Source organism: Oncorhynchus clarkii, chromosome 26, assembly GCF_045791955.1.
Source record: "Oncorhynchus clarkii lewisi isolate Uvic-CL-2024 chromosome 26, UVic_Ocla_1.0, whole genome shotgun sequence".
Taxonomy (NCBI): domain Eukaryota; kingdom Metazoa; phylum Chordata; class Actinopteri; order Salmoniformes; family Salmonidae; genus Oncorhynchus; species Oncorhynchus clarkii.
In genome coordinates, this window is record NC_092172.1 from 5,193,672 (window position 1) to 5,221,466 (window position 27,795).

General features: G+C 43.5%; 1 protein-coding gene across 3 annotated transcripts in view; it reads left to right on the forward strand.

Annotated features, from left to right (window-relative positions):
* The window catches only part of LOC139384712 (serine/threonine-protein kinase BRSK2-like), a 166,231-nt gene that overhangs the window by 60,995 nt on the left and 77,441 nt on the right, over positions 1–27,795 (forward strand). For all 3 annotated transcript variants that reach the window (XM_071129543.1, XM_071129545.1, XM_071129544.1), the window contains exon 2: positions 26,772–26,866. In XM_071129543.1, coding sequence (XP_070985644.1) covers positions 26,772–26,866 — 95 coding nt within the window. The remainder of the gene's footprint in view (positions 1–26,771; positions 26,867–27,795) is intronic.

The window sequence follows — 27,795 nt, forward strand, 5'->3', positions numbered from 1 at the left end:
CTTGCACACTTTTGATAGACTTAAAGGGGCAATCTGTAGTTGCTACATCCATTTTTGGACTTGAAAATGATATATATAAATGTAAAGATACAATTTAATCGTATTACTATATGTAGTAGAAAGCGATAGGTTAAAAGAAGCCTACATATCCAACCCATACAGTACAATTTAACATCCATGCATGGCCAGTTATGTAAACTTTAACATTAATTTATCCTGCAATATCCTCAATTGGTAACATACATTTTTGTCTTCTTCTAATGCCTCTTAAGGGGAAAGAATCTAAAAGTAACTGAATGTAATCAGATTACGTTACCCGAGTTTGGGTAATCCAAAAGTTACGTTACTGATTACAGTTTTGGACAAGTAACTAGTAACTGTAATGGATTACATTTAGAAAGTCACCTACCCAACCCTGAACATAACTAACTGTGCAAGAGAACGCATCTGAGTAGGATTCTATTGCATTGGCATGCAAGACGGGGCCTGTTCTCTACACAGACCGGTGCGGCATAACCAATCATAGCCTATATATATTTTTTTTTTGGTAACATTTATTTAATTAGGCAAGTCAGTTAAGAACAAATTCTTATTTACAATGATGACTTCCCGGGGAACAGTGGGTTAACTGCCTTGTTCAGGTGCAGAACAACATATATTTTTTACCTTGTCAGCTCTGGGATTTGATCCAGCACTCTTTCGGTTATTAGCCAAACACTCTAACCACTCGGTCAGCTACCGCCCCTATATGCAAATAGACCATTGCCTTATATGGATCTGTGCCATTTACTTTGAACTGGATGAGCGGTTGTGAGTAGATGCGCTTGTTTTGAGATCAAAGCAGGAGCTGCATGTAGCCACGTGTGAACATTTTGTTCATATCCTTTGCTAATTAGTGAGTTATTAGCTCAGTTATAGATAATTTGTAGTCAGCAAAAGGGGAGTTATTGCTTCCTACAAGAGCACAAAACGTGTACATTTCTAGACAACTTTGAAAAGCGAGTCAGTTAAATAGTTTTTTTTTGTCTTTAAGGGGCAGTGTTGTATTTTGAGACGGTCTTGAATAAGCTAAGTAGCTTCGGTACCACATTGCCGTACATTAGCAGAGAGAACAGTCTATGACCTTGGTGGCTGGAGTCATGGACAATTTTTAGGACCTTCCTCTGACACCGCCTGGCATAGAGGTCCTGGATGGCAGGAAGTTTGGCCCCAGTAATGTACTGGGCTGTACGCACTACCATCTGTCCACCATGCTCTCGATGGTGCAGCTGTAGTACCTTTTGAGGATCTGAGGACCCATGCCAAATCTTTTCAGTCTCCTGAGGGGGAAAAGGTTTTGTCGTGCCCTCTTCACGACTGTCTTAGTGTGTTTGGACCATGATAGTTTGTTGGTGATGTGGACACCAAGGAAAAATACACATTTTAAAAATACACATTTTATTGGTCGCATACACATATTTAGCAGATGTTATTGTGAGGTTAGCGAAATGCTTGTGTTCCTAGCTCCAAAAGTACAGTAATATCTAACAATTGACAAAACACAGAAATCTAAAAGTACAAGAATGGAATTAAGAAATATATAATATTAGAACAAGCAATTTGGAAGTCCGGAGTATAAAGAAAATGTATACGGTACCAGTCAAAAGTTTGAACACACCTACTCATTCAAGGGTTTTTCTTTATTTGGAGTATTTTATACATTGTAGAATAATAGTGAAGACATCAAAACTATAAATAACACATATGGAATCATGTAGTAACCAAAAAAGTGTTAAACAAATCTAATTTTATGTTTGAGATTCTTTAAAGTAGCTCCCTTTGCCTTGATGATCGGTTTGCGCACTCTTGGCATTCTCTCAACCAGCTTCCCCTGGAATGCTTTTCTAACACTCTTGAAGGAGTTCCCACTTATGCTTAGCACTTGTTGGCTGCTTTTCCTTCACTCTGCCGTCCAACTCATCCCAAACCATTTCAATTAGGTTGAGGTCGGGTGATTGTGGAGGCCAGGTCATCTGATGCAGCACTCCACCACGCTCCTTCTTGAGGAAATAGGTTTTAAACAGCCTGAAGGTGTGTTGGGTCATTGTCCTGTTGAAAAACAAATTATAGTCCCACTAAACGCAAACCAGATGGGATGGTGTCACGGATCCCTCTGGAACTTACTGTGAGCTGACCAAGTAATTTGGTGTTACTCTAAAGTGGAAAGGTGGAATAAACGAGTCAGGAGTAGGTTTTCTTAATTTAACAAAGTACTCTATTGAGGGATTTCTTTCAACTCAAACAGTCCAACACAATCAATGAGGATCTCCCAGGGAAAAAATAAATATTCTTTACACGAAAAGGACCACAAGACGATTATCTTTAAACTATAACATAAATCCCAGATTTGTCACCGTCTTAATGGTTCTTTCGTGGATAGCTCCCCTCTCGTGGTGGCTATCCTCCAAAAGTAGTTTGTCTCCTTCCTATTTTCGTCTTCTCCTTTGGAGGAGCAAACACTCTTTTCTTTCTTTTCTTCTTCCCACTGCCGGTTCCCTCCTCTCTCTTGTAGGGTAAAGAGAATAGCTCATTAGTACCCGTCAGCTGTGCTTAATTGCCTCTGATCACCTTGACTCACATGTCTGGCTGGGGTACTATCCGTGAGCCCAGCCTGCCCTCTGGTGGTCATTCCACATTTCATTACGCACACCTGTCCCCTATTCCCACTGATTGTATTTGTATATATGTGCCCTTTGTTCACCATGGTGCGGTCAATTATTGTTACTATGGCCGTTGGTGCGTGTGAGTACCTGTGCTGTGTGTTTTGGCTTTCGTGCCATTGTGGATTGCGCAGATGATTATGGTTCTTGTCCCGTGTGTTAATCATTGTGCGTGTGGGTTATTTATTCGAGGTACTCCTCGCTCTTTAGTTTGGTTGGTCTTCGTCCCCGTGTCTTTACACGGCACGCCGTAATTTGGGTGGAATAAAAAACCCTATTACACATTCCTGCGTCTGTCTCCCAAATCGTTTATACCAGCGTTACAGAATAATCAACCATTGAGGGAGACGGTGCGAATTTCTCCATCCGACGACGCTGCGACCGGTCCCACCGGCGCTGCCGCAACTTCGGCAGCTGCAACTGGGCCGTCCGACGTCACCACAACCGGTTCGTCTGACGACGCAACTTCAGCAGCCACAACTGGCCTGTCCGACGTCGCCACAACGGGACCGTCTGACGACGCAACTTCAGCAGCCACAACTGTCCTGTCCGACGTCACCACAACGGGTCCGTCTAACGAAACAACTTCAGCAGCCACAACTGGCCTGTCCGACGCCGCCACAACCGATCCATCTGAAGCCACTGCTACAGGTTCGTCTGACGGCAGCGGGAACTGGCCCGTCCGACAACGATGCAACCGATCCGTCTGAAGTCACTGCTACGGGTTCGTCTGGCAGCAACTGGCCCGTCCGACGACGATGCAACCGATCCGTCTGAAGTCACTGCTACGGGTTCGTCTGGCAGCAACTGGCCCGTCCGACGACGATGCAACCGATCCGTCTGAAGCCACTGCTACGGGTTCGTCTGGCAGCAACTGGCCCGTCCGACGACGATGCAACCGATCCGTCTGAAGTCACTGCTATGGGTTCGTCTGGCAGCAACTGGCCCGTCCGACGACGATGCAACCGATCCGTCTGAAGCCACTGCTACATGCCTGGCTGGGGTACTATCCGTGAGCCCAGCCTGCCCTCTGGTGGTCCTTCCACATTTAATTATGCACACCTGTCCCCTATTCCCACTGATTGTATTTGTATATATGTGCCCTTTGTTCACCATGGTGCGGTCAATTATTGTTACTATGGCCGTTGGTGCGTGTGAGTACCTGTGCTGTGTGTTTTGGCTTTCGTGCCATTGTGGATTGCGCAGATGTTTACGGGTCTCGTCCCGTGTGTTAATCATTGTGCACATGTGTTATTTAATCGAGGTACTCCTATTTTTTTGGGGGGGGGGTTTCAACCCTGTGTTTTTGTATAGTTGTTTGGTTGGTCTTCGTTCCCATGTCTTTACACAGCACACCTTAATATGGGTACAATAAAAAAATCTATGCATTTATTTGGGCTGCAATTTCTGATGAACTTATCCTCTGCAGCAATCTAACTCTGGGTATTCCTTTCCTGTGGCGGTCCTCATGAGAGTTAATTTCATCATAGCGCTTGATGGTTTTTGCGACTGCGCTAGAAGAAACTTTCAAAGTTCTTAATCTTCCTAATCGACTGACCTTCACATCTTAAAGTAATGATGGACTGTCGTTTCTCTTTGCTTATTTGTGCTGTTCTTGCCATAATATGGACTTGGTATTTTACCAAATAGGGCTATTGTAACGGTTTTCTTCCGTCGAAGGAGAGGAAGACCAAAATGCAGCGTAGTTCGTGTTGAACATGTTTAATAAAAGACGATAACGTGAACACTACACAAATGCAAAATAACAAACGTGGAAAAACCTGAAACAGTCCTATCTGGTGCAGAGAACACAAAGACAGGAAACAACCACCCACAAACCCCAACACAAAACACACTACCTAAATATGGTTCCCAATCAGAGACAATGACTAACACCTGCCTCTGATTGAGAACCATATCAGGCCATACATAGAAACGGACAAACTAGACACACAACATAGAATGCCCACCCAGCTCACATCCTGACCAACACTAAAACAAGGAAAACACAAAAGAACTATGGTCAGAAAGTGACTGCTATCTTCTGTATCTTACCTTGTCACAACACAACCGATTGTCTCAAACGCATTAAGAATGTAGCAGGATCAAGGGTGGGGCATTTCCACGTCATCAAGTCCAATAACAAAACAGGCACCAGGAGCACAACTAGAATGCAAAGGGGAATTTATTAGGGATTTTCATACACGGAAATGATTACATGATTCCATATGTGTTATTTCATATTTTTGATGTCTTCACTGTTATTCTACAATGTGGAAAATAGTAAAAATAAAGAAAAACCCTTGAATGAGTAGGTGTGTCCAAACTTTTGACTGGATGGCCTTGACTAGAATACAGTAAGTACATATTAACTGAGTAAAACAGTATGTAGAGATTATTAAACTGACCAGTGTTCCATTATTAAAGTGACCAGTGTTCCATGTCTATGTGCATAGGGCAGCAGTCTCTAAGGTGCATGGTAGAGTAACCTGGTGGTAATCGGCTAATGATAACAAAGTGACTAAGTTCAGGGCAGGGTACTGGATGGATGCTAGCTTGTGATGGCTAATTAACAGTATAATGGCCTGTTTTTCAGTCTCTCGGTCCCAGCTTTGATGCACCTGTACTGACCTCGCCTTCTAGATGATAGCGGGGTGAACAGGCCGTGGCTTGTGTGGTTGATGTCCTTGATGATCTTTTTGGCCTTCCTGTTACATCAGGTGCTGTAGATGTCCTGGAGGGCAGGCAGTGTGCCCCAAGTGATGCTTTGTGCATTGCGGGCGGTGCAGTTGCCATACCAGGCGATGATACAGCCTGACAGGATGCTCTCAATGGTGCATCTGTAAGAGTTTGTGATGGTCTTAGGGGCCAAGCCAAATTTCTTCAGCCTCCAGAGGTTGAAGAGGTGCTGTTGCGCCTTCTCCACCACACCATCTGTGTGGGTGGACCATTTCAGATTGTCAGTGATGTGTTCACCGAGGAACTTGAAGCTTTTCACCTTCTCCACTGCGATCCTGATGGGGGCAAGAAAGTCAACAGTTTTTTTTGCTTCAATAGACTGATCAGGGACATGCAACTATAGTTTTCTTCACAGAAAATACATTAGTGCACCACATTCAGCAGATTGCATTTTCATCAAATGACAACAGAAGTGCAACGCTATTTGGCTGGCAGCAACACAAGTAAATGAGCTTATAATGAAAAAGCAAGGTCTTGTTTGCAAAAACGACATTTGTCATAAAAAAGAATGTAGCCGGCTACATTTCCTAATGTTTTGCTTGAAGTTAATATTTTATTTTACCGGAGAAAAGTAGGCTGGCTACACAGAGAAAAGTACCAGAGAAAAGCAGCTTCACATCAGTCAGAGTCTGTCTGCTGATAGAATGCCCGTTTGTGAATTCTCCTCTGACTGGAGAAGTGCAACTGAAGCACGAAATGAGTCTGATGCCGAGCAGAAATTACAATAAGAAGCATTTTACGTCTGTGTTTCCAAACTGCAACAAGACATTTCTTATGCTTTTAGATTTTTTTCATGCGTGAAAAAATCTGCAGAATTCTGCATTAACGTCAAACCTAAGTTTAACTTGCTACTTCATCTAATTGAGTGGCTGAATTTATATGGTGACGGGGCATCATATTGTGTTAGCTTCCTGCCGTGTTTGAAAAGTCAAATCCCTTTGGATTATTTATTTGTACAGCTGCCACTATCTTGATTTCCTTGTGGGGTTTTTTTCCTCCCCATTCTCCTCCGTCCTCTCTTCTAGGAGCAGAGCAGGCAGGCCTGTTGCCCTAGTGACTCCAGGCTCCACACAGACACCGTGTGTAGCCTACACATGCAGCTCCAGAGCCAGTACTATTCTTCCTCCAGACAAGCATGCGTCAAAACGTTGGCCGTTTGCACAATGTCTCTCCTTCACGTTTGCTTGTAAATGTCCAAACAAAAATGACATTTGGTAGCTCCTTCCTATGTATGAGCTAGATTGCCTGTCTTTGCAATTCGTTTATTTTCATTTGCCTTGGTTAGCATATTTAACTAGCAGCTTCCATTGAAATTCGCTGTTACTTGTGCACATTTTGTTACCTTTCTTGTCATAGATGCCCAATGGGCTTTTTTGGCGCCCCCTTGTGTGCTAAGCCGGTGATACTAAATATAACCCGGTATGAGAGAAGGACAGTATGACGATATAAAAAACTGGATACCGCCCAACCCTACTTCTAGTGCAGGAAAGGATGTACCTTCGAACAGCACCTCAACATATGCTTGTTTTCTCTCTGTATTCATACTCATCTTTCTCTCTCTTTCTGTCTCATTATTTTTTCTTTCTTTCTTTCTCACTCTGCTCCACTCTCTATCCCGAACTCACTCTCTCCCGAGGCTCGACCTGCTTTCTTGGCCTTCCTCCTTTTCCTCTCCTCCCCCTTTCCCATGCTGAGATGAAGAGCGAGAGAGAAAAGGGAGAGAGAGAGACGGAGTGAGAGAGAATGTGATTTTTATTAATTACCTCATTAATGAAGGATGGAGGCTTGCTATTGGCTGTGTATGAGACGAGGAGTGGCTAAGGGTAGCCTATTGTGTGATCAGCCCCCATGAGGTATCGAGGGGGAGGGACATGTGGAAGGAAGAATATCCCAACCTTGACATAGATTACCTTCAACCTACACAGAATATAGGCCTACAATTGCATATCAACCTCTGGGTAGAAAATGTTCATCCTCTGGGTAGAAAAATCAGTTCATGCCACAGTTGTGATGAGTGGCAAAATAGGTTGTTGCGTTGAGCATCGTGCAGCCTATAGACGCGCGGGTTGTTTAGCAACAAAACCGCCGTGTGCGTAACTATGGTTCAGATTGTTGACAACATGTAAACTATGTTTCATCTCCAGTGTTTAGTGAAAAACATAAATACATTTGCACTATGAGGACTTGTCTCTCAACTACATTGTTATAGTTGTTGGGTAGCTAGCTAGCGAATTTGAGCCATATTCGCATTGACATGAAATCAGTCAAAACAACTCAAAACAAGACCATTTATGAAAAACAAGATGAAACTAGAAAAAATGAGTCTCTTACGATTACCCATATGGCAGTTTGTTGTCATTGTTGGTAGTCATCTGGCCACCCAGAATCCCAACAACTCAGACTTCTGCCCCATTGAAGAGTGTACATCATTTCCGTGACGTTGTCAGCTAACCCATGGAACACTGTTCAAATACAAAATGGTCCGAAAATGTGAACAGTGGATGTCAGATCGGGAAGTAAGCCCATCCATTTATTTGAAGTACTATGCATTTTGTCAAACCGAGACAATTTGAAACATGGTTAAATAGCGAGAGAGAGAAAGGAAAAAAAATATCTGAATGATTGCCCTATGCTGGAATTGAAAGCTAATCATTGGACTCTATCTCTGTCTCTCTCCCTCCCCTTTCTGCATGCTCTCCTCTGATGAACATCTGCTGCTGCTGCTCTCTATTCAATGGTTCGACAACAGGTAAGAAGGGATCCTGTCTAGTCATGCGACATATATGTTTTTTTTAAAGACTTTACTGCAATCCATTCTTGTGCCATACATTTTACGTCATCCCCAATCTGGTCTTTTTGGGGCCTCGGTGCGTGTCGGCGTGGAAGCTTTTGTTCTGGCCCAGCACTAACACACTTAATCAACCGCTCACCAGGCCCTTGATTGGTTGAATCAGATATTTCACCGCTGGGCTGGAACGAAAGTGGTGACTAGTGAATAGAATAAGATGTTTAATCCATGGTATGAAATCAATGTTCAAGGCCATTTGAGTCCATTCTGTCTCATTAACCTTCCGTAGTGAGCAACATGACAATGAGAATGACTCCCCAGTGTATTCGAACGCGTGGTGTGTGTGTGTGTGGGGGTGGGGTTGGGTGTGTGTGTTTGGTGCGTTTGCACATGCGAGTGTGCATGTCATGGTGTCACTGGAAAACCCACACAGGCAGGTAATCAATATCACAATGCACCAGGCAGCCAAGAACCAAGGCGTGATTTGATTGGATGAGGGCAAAGGAGGTAGCCATCAAATGAGTGAAGGTGCATTGTGCCTTTTCAGAATTGCAACAAGTGTGGCTGTCGTTATCTTTTTGATTTAAATGAGTATATGGCATTAATATGTAGCATGGAGTACAGCTGTGAGGTCTCTGCGGTGTAAAAGTAGGTGGTTGTTGTGTGTACAATATGTGCATAATAAGATATGCGTCTGTCTGTGTGTGTGTGTATGTGCTTTTCTGTTCAAATGTGTCAAATGTGTGTGTTTCAAACGTCTCAGTTCTAAAGATGGCAGTCAGCTCATCAGCTGGACTGTGCTGACAGAGTGTGTGTGTGTCCATATGTAGATGAGAGTCCCTGGAGGACAGAGTGAAGTTTGTTTGTGTGGGAGAATATTGAAACACTACTGTCTTGTTGTGTCTCCAACATCTGTGTGAGTAAACGTGTGTGTATGTGTGTGAGAGTGTGTGGGTGTCTTAATAGTCCCTTTATGTCACTGCCATTGACTCCATCATTTGAAAGCCCCAAGACACACAGCCTTAGCAGTACTTGCTCTCTCTCTCTCTCTTTCTCTCTCTCTCTCTCTCTTTCTCTCTCTCTCTCTCTCTCTCTTCTCTCTCTCTCTCTCTCTCTCTCTCTCTCTCTCTCACATGCACATGGTTAGCCGATGTTAATGCTTGTGCTTCTAGTTCTGGAAGTGCAGTAATATCTAACAAGTAATCTAACAATTCCCCAACAACTACCTAATACACACCAATCTAAAAGGGGTGAATGAGAATATGTACGTTTAAGTATACTGATGAGCGATGGCCGAGCGGCATAGGCAAGGTGCAATAGATGGTATAAAAAACTGTATAGACAGTTGAAGTCAGAAGTTTACATACACTTAGGTTGGAGTCACTGGCAAGTCAGTTAGGACATCTACTTTGTGCATGACACAAGTAATTTTTGCAGCAATTGTTTACAGACAGATTATTTCACTTATAATTCACTGTATCACAATTCCACTAGGTCAGAAGTTTAAATACACTAAGTTGACTGTGCCTTTAAACAGCTTGGAAAATTCCAGAAAAGGATGTTATGGATTTAGAATCTTCTGATTGGCTAATTGACATCATTTGAGTCAATTGGAGGTGTACCTGTGGATGAATTTCAAGGCCTTCAAACTCAGTGCCTCTTTGCTTGACATCATGGGAAAATCAAAAGAAATCAGCCAAGACCTCAGAAAAAAATTGTAGACCTCCACAAGTCTGGTTCACGCTTGGGAGCAATTTCCAAATGCCTGAAGGTACCACGTTCATCTGTACGAACAATAGTACGCAGGTATAAACACCACGGGACCACACAGCCGTCATATAGCTCAGGAAGGAGAAGCGTTCTGTCTCCTAGAGATGAACAACAGCAAAGAACCTTGTGAAGATGCTGGAGGAAACAGGTACAGAAGTATCTATGTCCACAGTAAAACGAGTCCTATATCGACATAACCTGAAAGGCCGCTCAGCAAGGAAGAAGCCACTGCTCCAAAACTGCCATAAAAAAGCCAGACTACGGTTTGCAACTGCACATGGGGACAAAGATCGTACTTTTTGGAGAAATGGCCTCTGGTCTGATGAAACAAAAATATAATTGTTTGGGCCATAATGACCATCGTTATGTTTGGAGGAAAAAGAGGGAAGCTTGAAAGCCGAAGAACACCATCTCAACCGTGAAGCATGGGGTGGCAGCATCATGTTGTGTAGGTGCTTTACTGCAGGAGGGACTGGTGCACTTCACAAAATAGATGGCGTCATGAGGTAGGAAAATTATGTGGATATATTGAAGCAACATCTCAAGACATCAGTCAGGAAGTTAAAGCTTGGTCGCAAATGGTTCTTCCAAATGGACAATGACCCCAAGCATACTTCCAAAGTTGTGTCAAAATGGCTTAAGGACAACAATGTCAAGGTATTGGAGTGGTCATCACAAAGCCCTGACCTCAATCCCATAGAAGATTTGTGGGCAGAACTGAAAGTGTGTGTGCGAGCAAGGTATCCTACAAATCTGACTCAGGTACACCAGCTCTGTCAGGAGGAATGGGTCAAAATTCACCCAACTTATTGTGGGAAGCTTGTGGAAGGCTACCCGAAACGTATGACCCAGGTTAAACAATTTAAAGACAATGCTAACAAATACTAGTCGAGTGTATGTAAACTTCTGACCCACTGGGAATTTGATGAACGAAATAAAAGCTGAAATAAATCATTCTCTATACTATTATTCTGACATTTCACATTCTTAAAATAAAGTGGTGATCAGAACTGACCTAAGGCAGGGAATTTTTACTAGGATTAAATGTCAGGAATTGTGAAAAACTGAGTTTAAATGTATTTGGCTAAGGTGTATGTAAACTTCTGACTTCAACTGTACATGTGATTTGAGTAATGTGAGATTTGTAAACATGATTAAAGTGGCATTGTTTAAAGTGACTAGTGATCCATTTACTAAAGTGTCCAGTGATTGGTAATGTAGGCAGCAGCGTCTCTGAGTTAGTGATTGCTGTTTAGCAGTCTGATGGCCTTGAGATAGAAGCTGTTTTTCAATCTCTCGTCCCAGCTATGATGCACCTGTACTGACCTCGGCTTCTGGATGATAGTGGTGTAAACAGGCAGTGGCTCGGGTGGTTGTTGTCCTTGATAATTTTTTTGGCCTTCCTGTGACATCGGGTGCTGTAGGTGTCCTGGCAGGCAGGTAGTTTACCCCCGGTGATGCGTTGGGCAGAGCGCACCACCCTCTGGAGTGCCTTGCAGTTCAGGGCGGTGCAGTTGCTGTACCAAGCTGTGATACAGCCTGACAGGATGCTCTTGATTGTGCATCTGTAAACGTTTGTGAGGGTTTTAGGTGACACGCCAAATGTCTTCAGCCTCCTGAGGTTGAAGAGGCGCTATTGCACCTTCTTCACCACACTCTGTGTGGGTGGACCATTTCAGTTTGTCTCTGATGTGTACGCCAAGGAACTTGAGACTTTCCACCTCTCCACTGATGTCCCGTCAATATGGATAGGGGGTGCTCCCTCTACTGTTTCCTGAAGTCCACGATCATCTCCTTTGGTTTTGTTGACATTGAGTGAGAGGTTGTTTTCCTGACGCCACACTCCGAGTTCCCTCACCTCCTCCCTGTAGGCTGTCTCGTCGTTGTTGGTGATCAAGCCCACTGCTGTTGTGTGTTGTCTGCAAACTTCATTATTGAGTTGGAGACGTGCATGACCACGCAGTTTTGGGTAAACAGGGAGTACAGGAGAGGGCTGAGCACCCAACCTTGTGGGGCCCCAGTGTTGAGGGTCATTGAAGTGGAGACGTTGTATCCTACCTTCATCACCATCACCATACGAAAGTCTAGGACCCAATTGCACAGGGCGGGGTTGAGACCCAGGGCCTCCAGCTTAATGATGAGCTTGGAGGGTACTATGGTGTTGAATGCTGAGCTGTAGTCAATGAACAGCATTCTTACATAGGTATTAATTTTGTCCAGATGGGATAGGGCAGTGTGCAGTGCGATGGCGATCGTGTCAACTGTGGACCTGTTGGGGCGGTATGCAAATAGAAGTGGGTCTAGGGTGGCCGGTAAGGTGGAGGTGATATGATCCTTGACTAGCCTCTCAAAGTACTTCATGATGACAGAAGTGAGCGGTAGTCATTTAGTTCAGTTATATTTTCCTTCTTGGGTACAGGAACAATGGTGGCCATCTTGAAGCATGTGGAGACAACATACTGGGATAGGGAGCGATTTAATATGTCCGGAAACACACCAGCCACCTGGTCTGTGCATGCTCTGAGGATGCGGCTAGGGATGCGTCTGGGCCAGCAGCCTTGCGAGGGTTAACACGTTTAAATGTCTTTCTCACGTCGCCCACGGAGAAGGTGAGGGGGGGGGGCAGTCCTTGTTAGCATCCTGTGACACTGTATTATCTTCAAAGCGGGCAAAGAAGGTGTTTAGTTTGTCTGAAAGCGTGATGTCGGTGTGCGTGACGTGGCTGTTTTTATTTTTGTAGTCCGTGATTTCCTGTAGACACTGCCACATGCGTCTTGTGTCTGAGCCATAGAATTGCGACTCCACCTTGTCCCTGTGTCTTTGACTGCCTTGTGGAGGGAATAACTACACTGTTTATATTCAGCCATATTTACAGACTTCTTTCCATGGTTAAATGCGGTGGATCGCTCTTTCAGTGTTGCGCGAATGCCACCATCCATCCACGGTTTCCTGTTAGAGTAGGTTTTAATAGTCACAGTGGGTACAACATCTCCAATGCACTTCTTTATAAACTCATTCAACGAGTCAGCGTATAGGTCGATGTTGCTCTCTGAGGCTGACCGGAACATATTCCAGTCCGCGTTATTAAAACAATCTTGAAGTGTGGCATCCGATTGGTCAGACCAGCGTTGAATGGTTCTCATCACTGGTACATCCTGTTTGAGTTTCTGCCTATTAGACGGTACAAGCAAGATGGCGTCATGGTTGGATTTGCTGAAGAGAGGGTTGGGGAGGGCTTTGTATGCATCGTGGAAGTTAGAGCAGCAGTGGTCAAGAGTATTAACCCTTTGCATCGTGCAAACAATGTGCTGATATAATTTAGGTTGCCTTGTTTTCAAATTTGCTTTGTTAAAATCCCCAGCCACAACAAATGCTGCCTCCGGATATGTGGCTTCCAGTTTACCCAGAGCCCAGTGAAGTTCCTTGAGGGCCGTATTGGTGTTTGCTTGAGGGGGAACGTACACAGCTGTGACTATAACTGACAAGAATAATCTTGGTAGGTAAAATGGCTGGCATTTGATTGTAAGGGGTTATAGGTCGGGTGAGCGGAAGGACTTGAGTTCCTGTATGTTGTTATGATTGCACCATGAGTCGTTAATCATAAGGCATCACCCCCGCCCTTCCTTATCCTAGAGAGGTGTTTATCTCTGTCTGCACGATGCATGGAGAAGCCCGGTGGCTGAAACGATTCCGACAACATATCCCGAGAGCCATGTTTTTTTGAAACGGAGAATGTTACAATCTCTGATGTCTCTCTGGAAGGCAAACCTCTACCTTGTTGTCAAGAGACTGGAAATTGGCGAGTAGTATACTCGGGAGCTGTGAGCGATGTGCATGTCTACGGAGCCTGACCAGGAGGCCTCTCCGTCTGCCCCTTCTGCGGCACTGTTGTTTTGGGTCGGTTACTGGGATTAGATCTATTGTCCTGGGTGGTGGTCCGAACAGATCCGCTTCGGGAAAGTCATATTCCTGGTCGTAATGTTGGTAAGTTGACGTTGCTCCTATATACAATTGTTTTTCCCAGCTGTATGTAATAACACTTAAGATTTCCTGGGGTAACACTGTAAGAAATAATACATAAAAACATAAAATACTGCATAGTTTCCTAAGAACTCGAAGCGAGGCCACCAGCTCTGTCGTAGCCATTTTGGTCTCTCTTGGTCTCTCTTTTGGTCTCTCTCTCTCTCTCTCTCTCCATCTGTCTGTTTCTCTCTCTCCAGAGTGTGTGTGCTCGGCACGTGTGTATGTGGATGTTTGTGCAGAAAGGCACTATAGGAGCTAATAGAAATCCTCTTCAATGGTCATTAGCATACAGCAAACCAGGAGTGCCAAAACAGTGCTGGAGTACCCAGAGGTATTTGTCAGTGATTATAGCATATGCATAAAGACACCCTAGAAACCTTGTAATACTGGTCTTAATGTAGAAACTCACAGGGTCCCTTTCATATACAGTACCTTCAGAAAGTATTCACACCCCTTGACTTTTTCCACATTTTGTTGTGTTACAACCTGAATTTAAAGTGGATTTCATTGGGATTTCTGTCACTGGCCTACACACAATACCTCATAATGTCAAAGTAGAATAATGTTTTTGAAATTTTAACTAATTAATTTAAAATAAAAAGCTGAAATGTCTTGACTCAATAAGTATTCAACCCCTTTGTTATGGCAAGCCTAAATAAGTTCAGGAGTAGAAATGTGTCACATAACAAGTCACATAATAAGTTGCATGGACTCACTCTGTGTAAGATAATAGTGTTTAACATGATTTTTGAATGACTACCTCATCTCTGTACCCCACACATGCAATTATCTGTACGGTCCCTCATTCGAGTAGTGAATTTCATACACAGATTCAACCATAAAGATCAGGGAGGTTTTCCAATGCCTCACAAAGAAGGGCACCTGTTTGTAGACTGGTAAAAAAAAGGCATTGAATATCCCTTTGAGCATGGTGAAGTTATTATTTTGGATGGTGTATCAATACACCTAGTCACTACAAAGATACGGGTGTCCTTCCTAACTCAGTTGCCAGAGAGGTCAGGGATTTCACCATGAGGCCAATAATGACTTTAAAACAGTTTAATGGCTATGAGGATGGATCGACAATGTTGTAGTTATTCGACAATACTAAGCTAATTGAGTCTGTACAGAATAAAAAATATTCCAAAACATGCATCCTGTTTGAAAAAAGGCACTGAAGTAAAACTTAAATTATGTCCTGAATACAAAGGGTTATGTTTGGGGCAAATCCAACACAACACATCACCGAGTACCACTCTTCATATTTTCAAGCATTGTGGTGGCTGCATCATGTTATGGGTATGCTTGTCATCGACAAGGAATAGGGAGTTTTTTTATGATAAAAATGAATGGAATAGAGCAAAGCACAGGCAAAATCCTAGAGGAAAAACCTGGTTCAGTCTGCTTCCCAACAGACACAGGGCGAGAAATTCACAGTAACCTAAAGCACAAGGCCAAATATACAGTTGAGTTGCTTACCAAAACGACATGGAATGTTCCTGAGTGGCCTAGTTACAGTTTATACTTGAATCGGTTTGAAAATCTATGGCGAGACTTGAAAATGGCTGCTTAGCAATCGACAACCAACTTGACAGAGAATGAAGAATTTTAAAAAGAATATTGGCATATATTGGACAATCCAGGTGTATTTGTTTTTGGATTTATTATGGATCCCCATTAGCTGCTGCCAAGCTGCTGCTCTTCCAGGGTTCCAGAAAAATGAAGGCATTTTTAAAAACATTATAAAATATTCACAACAGATTTCACAACACATTAAGTGTGTGTGCAAAGTTCTGAGAGACTTACCCAGAAAGACAACTATAATCGCTGCCAAAGGTGATTCTAACATGTATTGACTCAGGGGGTTGACAAATATGATACTTTTTCTACCACTTTGACATTACAGAGTATTACAGAGTAAAAAAAATAATACAATTAAATACATTTAATTTAAACCCGCTTTGTAACACAACAAAATGAAGAAAAAGTCAAGAGATGTAGGTTACATTGGACCTGGGTGGTGAAAAGAGAAGTTTATACATGCCTAAGTATGCCTCCACCATGTGTGTTTGTGTTTGTCTGTATAATGGGATGTAAATAGGCCAATATACAGTTTCAATCTGTGGCAGGACTAATGCATATTTCAGAGATTCAGAGGAGTCATCAATCAGCCTGTGACAGATACAGATGCTCCGCTTCTGGAGGACGCTCCATCACAACACACACACGCACGCACGCACACACACACACACACACACTCAGAGACACATGCACGCACACACACACACACACTCAGAGACACACACACACACTCAGAGACACATGCACGCACACACACACACACACACACTCAGAGACACACACACGCACACACACACACACACACATACACACACACACACACTCAGAGACACATGCACACACACACACACACACACACACACACACACACTCAGAGACACATGCACGCACACACACACACACACTCAGAGACACATGCACGCACACACGCATGTATGCACATGAACACACACACACACTCAGTTGTCGTGGCGTCCTATCCTCCTGACGTCTGAAATATTTGATCACATGTTTGCGTGCTTGTTAGAACTTGCCTTATTTCTCCTAAAATTGAGTCAAAGTCAATGAGAAAGCTCCCAAACTGCGTTGATGTAAATCATCAACCCAAGTTCTGGAGGAGGCACAAAGGCCTTTTCCGTGCGGCTGCACATTACTGGGCTTGGCACTCTGTCAACTGCTGTTTAGAAATAGCAGCTTGAAGTGGTGCAGAAGAGTAGCCCCTCGACTGTGGACTCCACTACCGAGTATGTACTACAGAGTTTGTGAGTGTGTGTGGGTGGCTAACTGCACCTCTAGGCCATAGGCTTCCAACAACAATATGTGATTGAAAATAATCCCTTTTGCTAAAATACAGCAGAGCCTGTAAAGAGATGACTCATGGCATTGTGTCGTTAGAACTGATGTCTCTAGAGTTATGATAGCTCTAGTTAATACTCCGTTGACTCACTGTAACTGCATACGATTGCTTTGAACTTTAAACTCGCTATGAATGCCTTAATATAGTCAAAGTCATATCTTCATTGTCTGACTTTGTTAGTGGAAATGAGAAAATGTATGCGCTAAGATTTTTAAAATTATAAAATAAAAACTGTCGTCCTGAGTTTAGTTCACAGGCAGTGATTTGTGTGATTTGATATGAAACATACAATTGAACCCATGAATGTGTTTCAGTGTCAGTTTGAGTCAGGGGTTGGAACCAAAATGATTTTCCAATCAGTTAGTTATGAACAGAACCAACATTTTTTGGGGGTTCCGTTCAACTGTTCCAACCTGCAAAGTAAAGTTCTGAACACGCTCAAACCGGTTTATATCGTGGTGCCTTTTTAACACTAGAACCGCTAAAGCAGTCATCTTGACTGATCATAATTGTTTTGTTTATATTGCTCTGCCATTATTTTAACTCATGCCCCCTTCTGTCCTGGACTTTTCCTAAATAAAGTCTATATAACACACTGTCATTGTTAGGATCTTAATATCACAAACAGAACTGGAGTTATGACCAGTTTTAGGAGGACATGTCATTTGTTTGAATGTTTTTCCCTCGTTGCCCCTCCTTCTCCCAACAGAAGGGCCTGCTCCGCTCTTTCTCCCAACAGAAGGGCCTGCTCCGCTCTTTCTCCCAACAGAAGGGCCTGCTCCGCTCTTTCTCCCAACAGAAGGGCCTGCTCCGCTCTTTCTCCCAACAGAAGTGCCTGCTCCGCTCTTTCTCCCAACAGAAGGGCCTGCTCCGCTCTTTCTCCCAACGGAAGGGCCTGCTCCGCTCTTTCTCCCAACGGAAGGGCCTGCTCCGCTCTTTCTCCCAACGGAAGGGCCTGCTCCGCTCTTTCTCCCAACGGAAGGGCCTGCTCCGCTCTTTCTCCCAACGGAAGTGCCTGCTCAGCTCTTTCTTCCGACAGTTGAAAGTGCAGTGCCCTGATAACCCCCCTGACTATTGACTCGAAACTGAACCTAAACTATACCAAAATGAATTTCACACGTATAACAACAGGTACAATTAATTAAGCAAAGTATGATGGGGAGAATGAGTGAGTTGAGGAGCGAAGGGAAGCGAAAGACGCGTGGTTATGTGATCACCAATTGTAAATGAAGAACAGGGTGGGCCATTCAATTTTATTGATCCATTCTAATTATAGGCCTAATTTTAAAATGGTATTTTATTTATTTTACCTTTATTTAACTAAAGGTCAGTTAAAAGAACACATTCTATTTTTCAATGACGGCCTAGGAACAGTGAGTTTTCTGCCTTGTTCAGGTACAGAATATTTACCCTATATATTTGCCCTATATCAGTTCACCGACTCGAAACAGTCTTCTACGTTTACTATGACCTACTTGGAGTAGGCAACACAGAGTGAGCATGGATAATTGTACATGCTGAATGGCTTTCAATCTCTGGGAAAATAGCCACATCACGCAGCAGGTGCAAGTGTTGGAGAATGTGGTGATGAGGCTTGTGGAACCTTATGTTGGCAAGGGGAGCAATGTCACCATCACTGTCACTGGCAAACAATTTGCCTGCAAAGAAAACAAGTCTGGCTGGCACCATGAACAAAGTGAGACGGGAGCTTCCTCCCTCTGCAAAATAAGGCACCTGCACAGCTGTTGTGGAGCAACAATGCTGAAGAATGACAAGACAACTGGACACAATCAAGAGAAATCCGAATACTATTACACACTACAACCAAACAAAGGTATGTCAAGCATACAAAGTGTGTCAAAAAAGTGAACAAAATGTGGAAAAAGTCAAGGGGTCTGAATACTTTCCGAAGGCACTGTAGCTCGACATTAAATAACTTCACCAATCAGTGCGGATAAAGCAGATTGCTATGGACGGGTAAGCTACAGTTCTTTACATGTGCGATGGACAGACAAGTGTAGGGTGCGAGATACTTCAGACATTTTGCAGTTGGGGAGAGAGCTAGAGGAGGTGGAGGAGGAGGTTTCACTTGAAGTGCTGGGCATCGTGTTATGACATGCATTATCTGAATTAGCTAGGCCCACAGAGTTTTATCTACAGAGGAGCGGCTTCTATGGAGAAACTTTGAATGTTTTTGAATTTCATAGCTCAGAGGCTTAATGTTGGACCAGAGCTAGCTAGCTAACAAGCTTGTGTGTGCAGAGCTGCACCAAAATTAAAAACTAATATTACCTTTTTGTAGTTAATAAATCCAACGTGAGATGTGAAACGTCTAGTATCCTCAATTAACTAGCGTTCTCTTATTAGAATTCTCTCCCTAATTTCTGAATCATGCTTGTGAAGTCAGTAGGCTACAGCAGCCTACACACACACACACAGGTAGTCTACATGGGGCAGGTAGCCTACACACACACTGGCAAACATTTTCGCCTGGCAGACATTGGAATACATTTCTGAGTGACAGAAATGAGGGTTCTGTTGTGTTTTTTTGTGGGACTTAAAAAATGTCCGGAACGTAAAGGAACATTATTTACTGGTTCCCATGCTTATAAAATAACGGTTTTCTTCCAGAACAGTATAAATCACTTTCTTTCCTGGTTCTGATTCTGTTCCTCTAAAAATGTTCTAATTTTCCGGTTTTCAGTTCTTCTCCCTGAACCAGTTCCAACCCCTGGTTTGAGTTGGTAATGAGATTTGTCAGATGGGTCGTGCTGGTTATGTAGATGTGTTAGTGTTAAAGGTCAGGTGACAGATCATACCCCACCTTTTGACCTCCCTGACAGATGACCCCTCACCATTGATCAGTAGAGCATCATCACTCCAGGTAGTGACGTGTATGTGTGTGTGTGTGTTTGTGTGTGAGTGCCTACAGTGTATGTATGTATATAGTAGTGCATGTCTACATGTGTACGGGTGTACGTGTGTCTGCGTGAGTGTGTTTCTATGGGTTTACAAGTTTGCGTTCCTACAGTGTGTGTACACAGTGCATTTGGAAAGTATTCAGACCCCTTGATTTTTTTCCACATTTTTTTACGTTACAGCCCTATTATAAAATGGATTCAAAAAAACATTCTCTCATCAATCTACACAAACCACCCCATAGTGAAAAAGCAAAAACAAGTTTTTAAGATTTTTTTTCAATTGTGTTAAAAATAAAAGCAGAAATACCTTATTTACAAAACTATTCAGACCCTTTGCTATGAAATTCGAAATTGGGCTCAGGGGCATCCTGTTTCCATTGATCATCCTTGAGATGTTTCTAAAACTTTATTGGAGTCCATCTGTGCTAAATTCACTTGATGGGACATGATTTGGAAAGGCACACACCTGTCTATATAAGATCCCACAGTTCACAGTGCATGTCAGAGCAAAAACCAAGCCATGAGGTCAAAGGAATTGTCCGTAGAGATCCAAGACAGGATTGTGTCGAGGCACACATCTGGGGAAGGGAACCAAAACATTTCTGCAGCATTGATGGTCCCCAAGAACACAGTGGCCGCCATCATTCTTAAATGGTTTGCAACCACTGAGACTCTTCCTAGAGCTGTCCGCAGGGCCAAACTGAGCAATCGGGGGAGAAGGGCCTTGGTCAGGGAGGTGACCAAGAACCCGAAGGTCACTCTGACAGAGCTCCAGAGTTCCTCTGTGGAGATAGGAGAACCTTCCAGAAGGACAACCATCTCTGTAGCACTCCACCAATCAGGCCTTTATGGTAGAGTGGCTAGACAGAAGCCACTCCTCTTTAAAAGGCACATGACAGTAGCCTAGTTCTTAGAGCGTTGAAAATAAGAATTGAAAATAAGAATTTGTTCTGAACTGACTTGCCGAGTTAAATAAAGGTAAACCTAAAGCACTGTCAGACCATGAGAAACAATATTCTCTGGACTGATGAAACCAAGATTGAACTCTTAGGTCTGAATGCCAATCGTCATGTCTGGAGGAAACCTGGCACCATTCCTACGGCGAAGCATGGAAGTCGCAGCATCATGCTGTGGGGATGTTTCTTAGTGGCAGGGACTGGGAGACTGTTCAGGATCGGGGGAAAGATGAATGGAGCAAAGTACAGAGAGAGCCTTGATGAAAACCTGCTCCAGAGCACTCAGGGCCACAGACTTGGTTCACCTTCCAACAGGACAACGACCCTAAGCACACAGTCAAGTGTACCAAGCTTGTCCCAGCCAGAGCCCGGATCTAACATCTCTGGAGAGACCTGAAAATAGCTGTGTATCGACACTCCCCATCAAACCTGATAGAGCTTGAGAGGACCTGCAGAGAAGAATGGGAGAAACTCCCTAAATACAGGTGTACCAAGCTTGTAGCGTCATACACAAGAAGACTCAAGGCTGTAATCGCTGCCAAAGGTGCTTCAACAACGTACTGAGTAAAGGGTCTGAATACTAAATGTGATATTTCAGTATACTATTTTTAATACATTTGCAAAATTGTCTAAAAACCTGTTGTTGCTTTGTCATCATGGGGTATTTTGTATAGATTGATGAGGGAAAAAAGCTATTTAATCCATTTTAGAGTAAGGCTGTAATGTAGCAAAAATGTGGAAACAGTCAAGGGGTCTGAATGCCTTCCCGAACACACTTTACGTGCATGTGTAAACATTTGTACCGCTGTACGTGTGTGTGCGTGCATGTGCCTGCATGTGTACAGTACGCAATACGTTTACAGAACCCCAGCAACCAGACACCCTGTCCCACAGGAACTATTGAACACCTAACATACTTTGCCACGTCAGCAGTAGCCTAATTAACACGCGGGACAAGTAGCATGGATGGGCCTCCTCAGCTTTCACCTGTTTACATGTATCCCACTCCACATGTATGTGGGTTTAGTCTTGTTTTGAAGATAAAGCAGTGAGATAAATCTAGAAGATGAATCAGTTATTGAATACAACGCCAGGTTCTATACCCAGCTCTGGGACTGGCCAGCGTTAGGGTTTGGCTGGTTGGACATCATTGAGAGTTTTGATGACATGGTCCTGGAGGGGCTTTGTTTTGTATTGATCTTAACAGGCAAAGGAGGGATGGGGGGAGGGGTGGAGCGTCAGAGGGAAGGATAGAGGGAGGAGAAATCAATAGGGATGCGCTGCTGATTCATTTATGTTGGTCAGACGCGTGCGTGTGCGTGTGTGTGTGTGTGTGTGTGTGTGTGTGTGTGTGTGTGTGTGTGTGTGTGTGTGTGTGTGTGTGTGTGTGTGTGTGTGTGTGTGTGCGTGTCTGTGTGTTCTAGTCTTAGTCTAGTCTTTGCTTAGTATCTGGGGAGTTGACTTAGTAGCTCATACTCTCACTGAAATACAGCTCAGTGTAAACTGTAAACTAAGTCATTTTCAGTACTGTGCACAATATTTTTCCTCATCCCCCTCTTATCTTCCACTCACTCTCATCTTCTCATCCTGCCAACAACCGAAGATCATTTCTCCTCACCTCAGATGTTACAACAGAGGTGGATTAAAAGACTGTTAATAATTTTACTGTCTATCCAGATGCTTCACACATTCTACTTTAATTTGGATCCAATTATCAGTAGTATATACTGTTGTATACAGCTGAAGTCGGAAGTTTACATACACTTAGGTTGGAGTCATTAAAACTTGTTTTTCAACTACTCCATACATTTCTTGTTAACAAACTAGAGTTTTGGCAAGTCGGTTAGGACATCTACTTTGTGCATGACACAAGTAATTTTTCCAACAATTGTTTACAGACAGATTATTTGACTTATAATTCACTGTTTCACAATTCCAGTGGGTCAGAAATGTACATACCCTAAGTTGACTGTGCCTTTAAACAGCTTGGAAAATTCCAGAAAATTCCGTCATGACTTTAGAAGCTTGCGATAGGCTAACTTACATCATTTGATTCAATTTGAGGTGTACCTGTGGATGTATTTCAAGGCCTACCTTCAAACTCAGTGCCTCTTTGCATGTCATTATGGGAAAATCAAAAGAAATCAACCAAGACCTCAGAAAAACATTTGTAGACCTCCACAAGTCTGGTTCATTCTTGGGAGCAATTTCCAAATGCCTGAAGATACCACGTTCATCTGTACGAACAATAGTACGCAGGTATAAACACCATGGGACCACGCAGCTGTCATACCGCTCAGTAAGGAGAAGCGTTTTGTCTCCTAGAGATGAACGTACTTTGGTGCGAAAGCTGCAAAACAATCTCAGAACAACAGCAAAGGACCTTGTGAAGATGCTGGAGGAAACAGGTACAAAGGTATCTATATCCACAGTCGAGTAAAACGAGTCCTATATCGACATAACCTGAAAGGCTGCTCAGCAAGGAAGAAGCCACTGCTCCGAAACCGCCATAAAAAAGCCAGACTACGGTTTGCAACTTCACATGGGGACAAAGATCATACTTTTTGGAGAAATGTCCTCTGATTTGATGAAACAAAAAAAGTACTGTAGGGCCATAATGACCATCGTTATGTTTGGAGGAAAAAGGGGGACGCATGCAAACCAAAGAACACCATCCCAACCGTGAAGCACCGGGGTGGCAGCATCATGTTGTGGGGTGATTTTCTGCAGGAGGGACTGTTGCACTTCACAAAATAGATGGCAGCATGAGGAAGGAAAATTAGGTGGATATATTGAAGCAACATCTCAAGACATCAGTCAAGAAGTGAAAGCTTGGTCACAAATGAGTCTTCCAAATGGACAATGACCCCAAGCATACTTCAAAAGTTGTGTCAAAGTGGCTTTTAAGGACAACAAAGTCAAGGTATTGGAGTGGCCATTTATTTTTCATTTATTTCACCTTTATATAGCCAGGTAGGCTAGTTGAGAATAAGTTCTGATTTACAACTGCGACCTGGCCAAGATAAAGCAAAGCAGTTCGACACATACAACAACACATGGAATAAACAAACATACAGTCAATAATACAGTACAAAAGGTCTATACAGTGTGTGCAAATGATGTAGGATAAGGGAGGTAAGGCAATAAATAGGCCATGGTGGCGAAGTAATTACAATATAACAATTACACACTGGAATGGAAGATGTGCAGATGATGAATGTTTAAGTAGAGATACTGGGGTGCAAAGGAGCAAGATCCATAAATACATACAGTATGGGGATGAGGTAGTTGGATGGGCTATGTACAGGTGCAGTGATCTGTGAGCTGCTCTGACAGCTGGTGCTTAAAGCTAGTGAGGGAGATATGAGTCTCCAGCTTCAGTGATTTTTGCAGTTTGTTCAGGTCATTGGCAGCAGAGAACTGGAAGGAAAAACGGCCAAAGGAAGAATTGGCTTAGGGGGTGACCAGTGAGATATAACTGCTGGAGCGCATGCTATGGGTGGGGACTGCTATGGTGACCAGTGAGCTGAGATAAGGCGGGGCTTTACCTAGCAGAGACTTGTAGATGACCTGGAGCCAGTGGGTTTGGCGGCGAGTATGAAGCGATGGCCAGCCAACGAGAGCATACAGGTCGCAGTGGTGGTTGGTATATGGGGCTTTGGTGTCAGAATGGATGTCACTGTGATAGACTGCATCCAATTTATTTAGTAGTGTTGGAGTCTATTTTGTAAATGACATCGCCAAAGTCGAGGATCGGTAGGATGGTCAGTTTTACGAGGGTATGTTTGGCAACATGAGTGAAGGATGCTTTGTTACGAAATAGGTAACCGATTCTAGATTTAATTTTGGATTGGAGATGCTTAATGTGAGTCTGGAAGGAGAGTTTACAGTCTAACCAGACACCTAGGTATTTGTAGTTGTCCACATATTCTAAGTCAGAACCGTCCAGAGTAGTGATGCTGGACGGGCAGGCAGGTGCGGGCAGCTATCGGTTGAATAGCATGCATTTAGTTTTACTTGCATTTAAGAGCAGTTAGAGGACACGGAAGGAGAGTTGTATGCCATTGAAGCTCTTCTGGAAGTTAGTTAACACAGAGTCCAAAGAAGGGCCAGAGGTATACAGAATGGTGTCGTCTGCGTAGAGGTGGATCAGAGAATCACCAGCAGCCAGAGCGAAATCATTGATGTATACAGAGAAGCCCTGACCTCAATCCTATAGAAAAAATGTGGACAGAACTGAAAAAGTGTGTGCGAGCAAGGAAGCCTACAAACTTGACTCAGTTACACCAGTTCTGTCAGGAGGAATGTGACCAAACTTATCCATCTTATTGTGGGAAGCTTGTGGAAGGCTATCCAAAACGCTTGACCCAAGTTAAACAATTTAAAGGCAATGCAACCAGATACTAATTGAGTGTATGTAAACTTCTGACACACTGGGAATGTGATGAAAGAAATAAAAGCTAAAATAAATCATTCTCTCTGCTATTATACTGACATTTCACATTATCTAAAATAAAGTGTTGATCCTAATTGAGCTCAGTCAGGGAATTTTTATTCTGATTAAATGTCAGGAATTGTGAAAAACTGAGTTTAAATGTATTTGGCTAAGTATGTAAACTTCTGACTTCAACCGTATATTTGGCTTGTCACAATGTGCCTGGCTGATTCAATAAGATTTTCTCTCTCATTCTCTCTCTTTAAAGCCCCCAGCTTCACTGAGCGCACGTCATCTCTCTTTCATTCTCTCATTTCTTTCAGTGTATTTCCCATATTTTCCTGTTCTTTCACTGATGACTCACACTCCTGTGTTTGCCTTTTGGTGCCGTCACTTGCACACACGCACGCGCACACGCACACACACGCACACACACGGACAATCTATTCGAGGCAATTACATCAATATCAAATATTCATTACCTGGTGTAAAGTGGTTGCCGGGGTTTCTAACCCATGTTGGCCAGGCAATCGAGCAGCAGTCCCCGAGCTCCGCTGACAGCAAGATCAATGGCACATTGTGAATGTCGCCCAGGATGCCATTCCGGCTCTAACTGCCTAACATAAAAGAGCCCTGCGGCTGCCATCTTGGCTCAATGCCACTGGTGTTTACGGCCCCGGTTTCCCAGTTTCCTCGCACCTTTGGGGAAACCCATGGGGAAATCACCAGTCAAATGTAGGATATGTACTTCTCTGAAATATGTATGCCAGGTAATAAAAGTGGTGCATATGCAGTGTGGGGTGGTATTTAGATGCAGACCTTTTAGTAGGAAAGTGACACCCTCTCCCCAGGCTCAGCTCTTTGAAAAAGATAGATGTCGCCATTGTGTGTGTGTGTGTGTGTGTGTGTGTGTGTGTGTCATAAAATAAAGCTATTGCTTTCTCTGCATTGATTCTTTCATGTTGCTGTTTATGTAGAAGTTGACATTTACTTTGAGATGCAAAATGGCGAGATGGGAGACGTTGGCCTCGCGTGGCTCTGGGGGGTTTCGTACAGTGGTTTTTATGAGGAGCTTTGAGGGATTTTCTATTATGGAGTTGTGGGCTGACCGATGCTCTCTCTTTTCATCTGTATGTGTGTGTATTCTTTATCCGAGCGAGATGACCAGGGCTTTAGTGCACTCACTGACTCTCCTTACTCACTGACATTTACTCTGGTTCCCTTCAGTGGGACTTTGTTCGATACACGAGGCAAAGCTAACTGTTCTAGGAGTCATTGTGTGATGTTGCAGGGTTTGGTTTCAGCCCAGCACAAAAACACCTGATATAACTGGTTCGAACAAGACAGGCCTACTCATTCGGCTATTGTGCGTTGGACCCTCTTTGCTTTGTGTGTGTGTGTGTGTGTGTGTGTGTGTTTATTATGTGTTTGACTGTCTTCACTGTGTATATTTGTGCGTGTGTGTGTGTTTGACACACTATTTGCTAACGTGTGTGTTTCAGGCCTGGTGAAGCTGGGAATCCACTGTGTCACGTGTCAGAAAGTGGCCATCAAGATCGTCAACAGAGAGAAACTCAGCGAGTCTGTCCTCATGAAGGTAAGACCATGGGCTTGACACCAGATGTAGCAATGGAGAGCCATATGGCCTTTGTTGTTGTTATTGTTCGAAAAAGAGGGTAATATGACACGGCCTTCCTGTCACTGTAGTAGAGAGAGTAGAGTGTTGTCCTGCAGGGTCTGACAGTATGACAGGAGGTCTTCCAGGGATAGTGCTGTTATGTAAAACAGATGAATAGAGATGCCTTCCTAAAGTTCCATAGCGCTTTATCTTTGTGTCAGTGTGTGTGTGTGTGTGAGTTTAGGGGCCTATGAATGATGAAGTATGTTAGGCAACACTTCTGCATTTCCTCATTAGACCACTACCCATCAATAGCTAGACTAGACTTTGCTTCTCTGCAATGGTAGAGTAAACCATTGGATTGAGGAGAATGGAGCAGGCCTTAATGTGATCTTGTAGAATGACCTTTCATGGGATGCAGCATATTCTCTATCTCAGGACATCACACCGAAGCATCTCATTGGGATGTAATTGGATCGTGGGCAGATTTAATTTGAATGGGGTGCAGCGCATACATACAGCATACTGTATGTGCTCTCACATGCACACGCAGATGCGCACACACACACACACACACACGCACACACTTCAGTAGTGCCAATACTTCAATATCCCGAGAGTGAGATAGATGGTGTGCCAGTGCAGGAGGTTAGTGTGGTGCTTGGCACTATCACACTGCTTTGTCCTCCGCACAGAGAAAGGGTCACAGGCAGCCATGTGTGACAAATGTTGTTAATAAAAAAACACCCTGGCTGGTGTGTATGCGTGTCCGTGGACTAAATATCATGACTCCATTGGGCCCACTAGGATGTAGTCGGGGAGATTTTCTGTTGACCAAGCACATGCTTTGCTTTGCCTCATCCCCGTGGTCACCCCTCAGTAGGGAAGTTAACCGTGTGTGTCTTTTG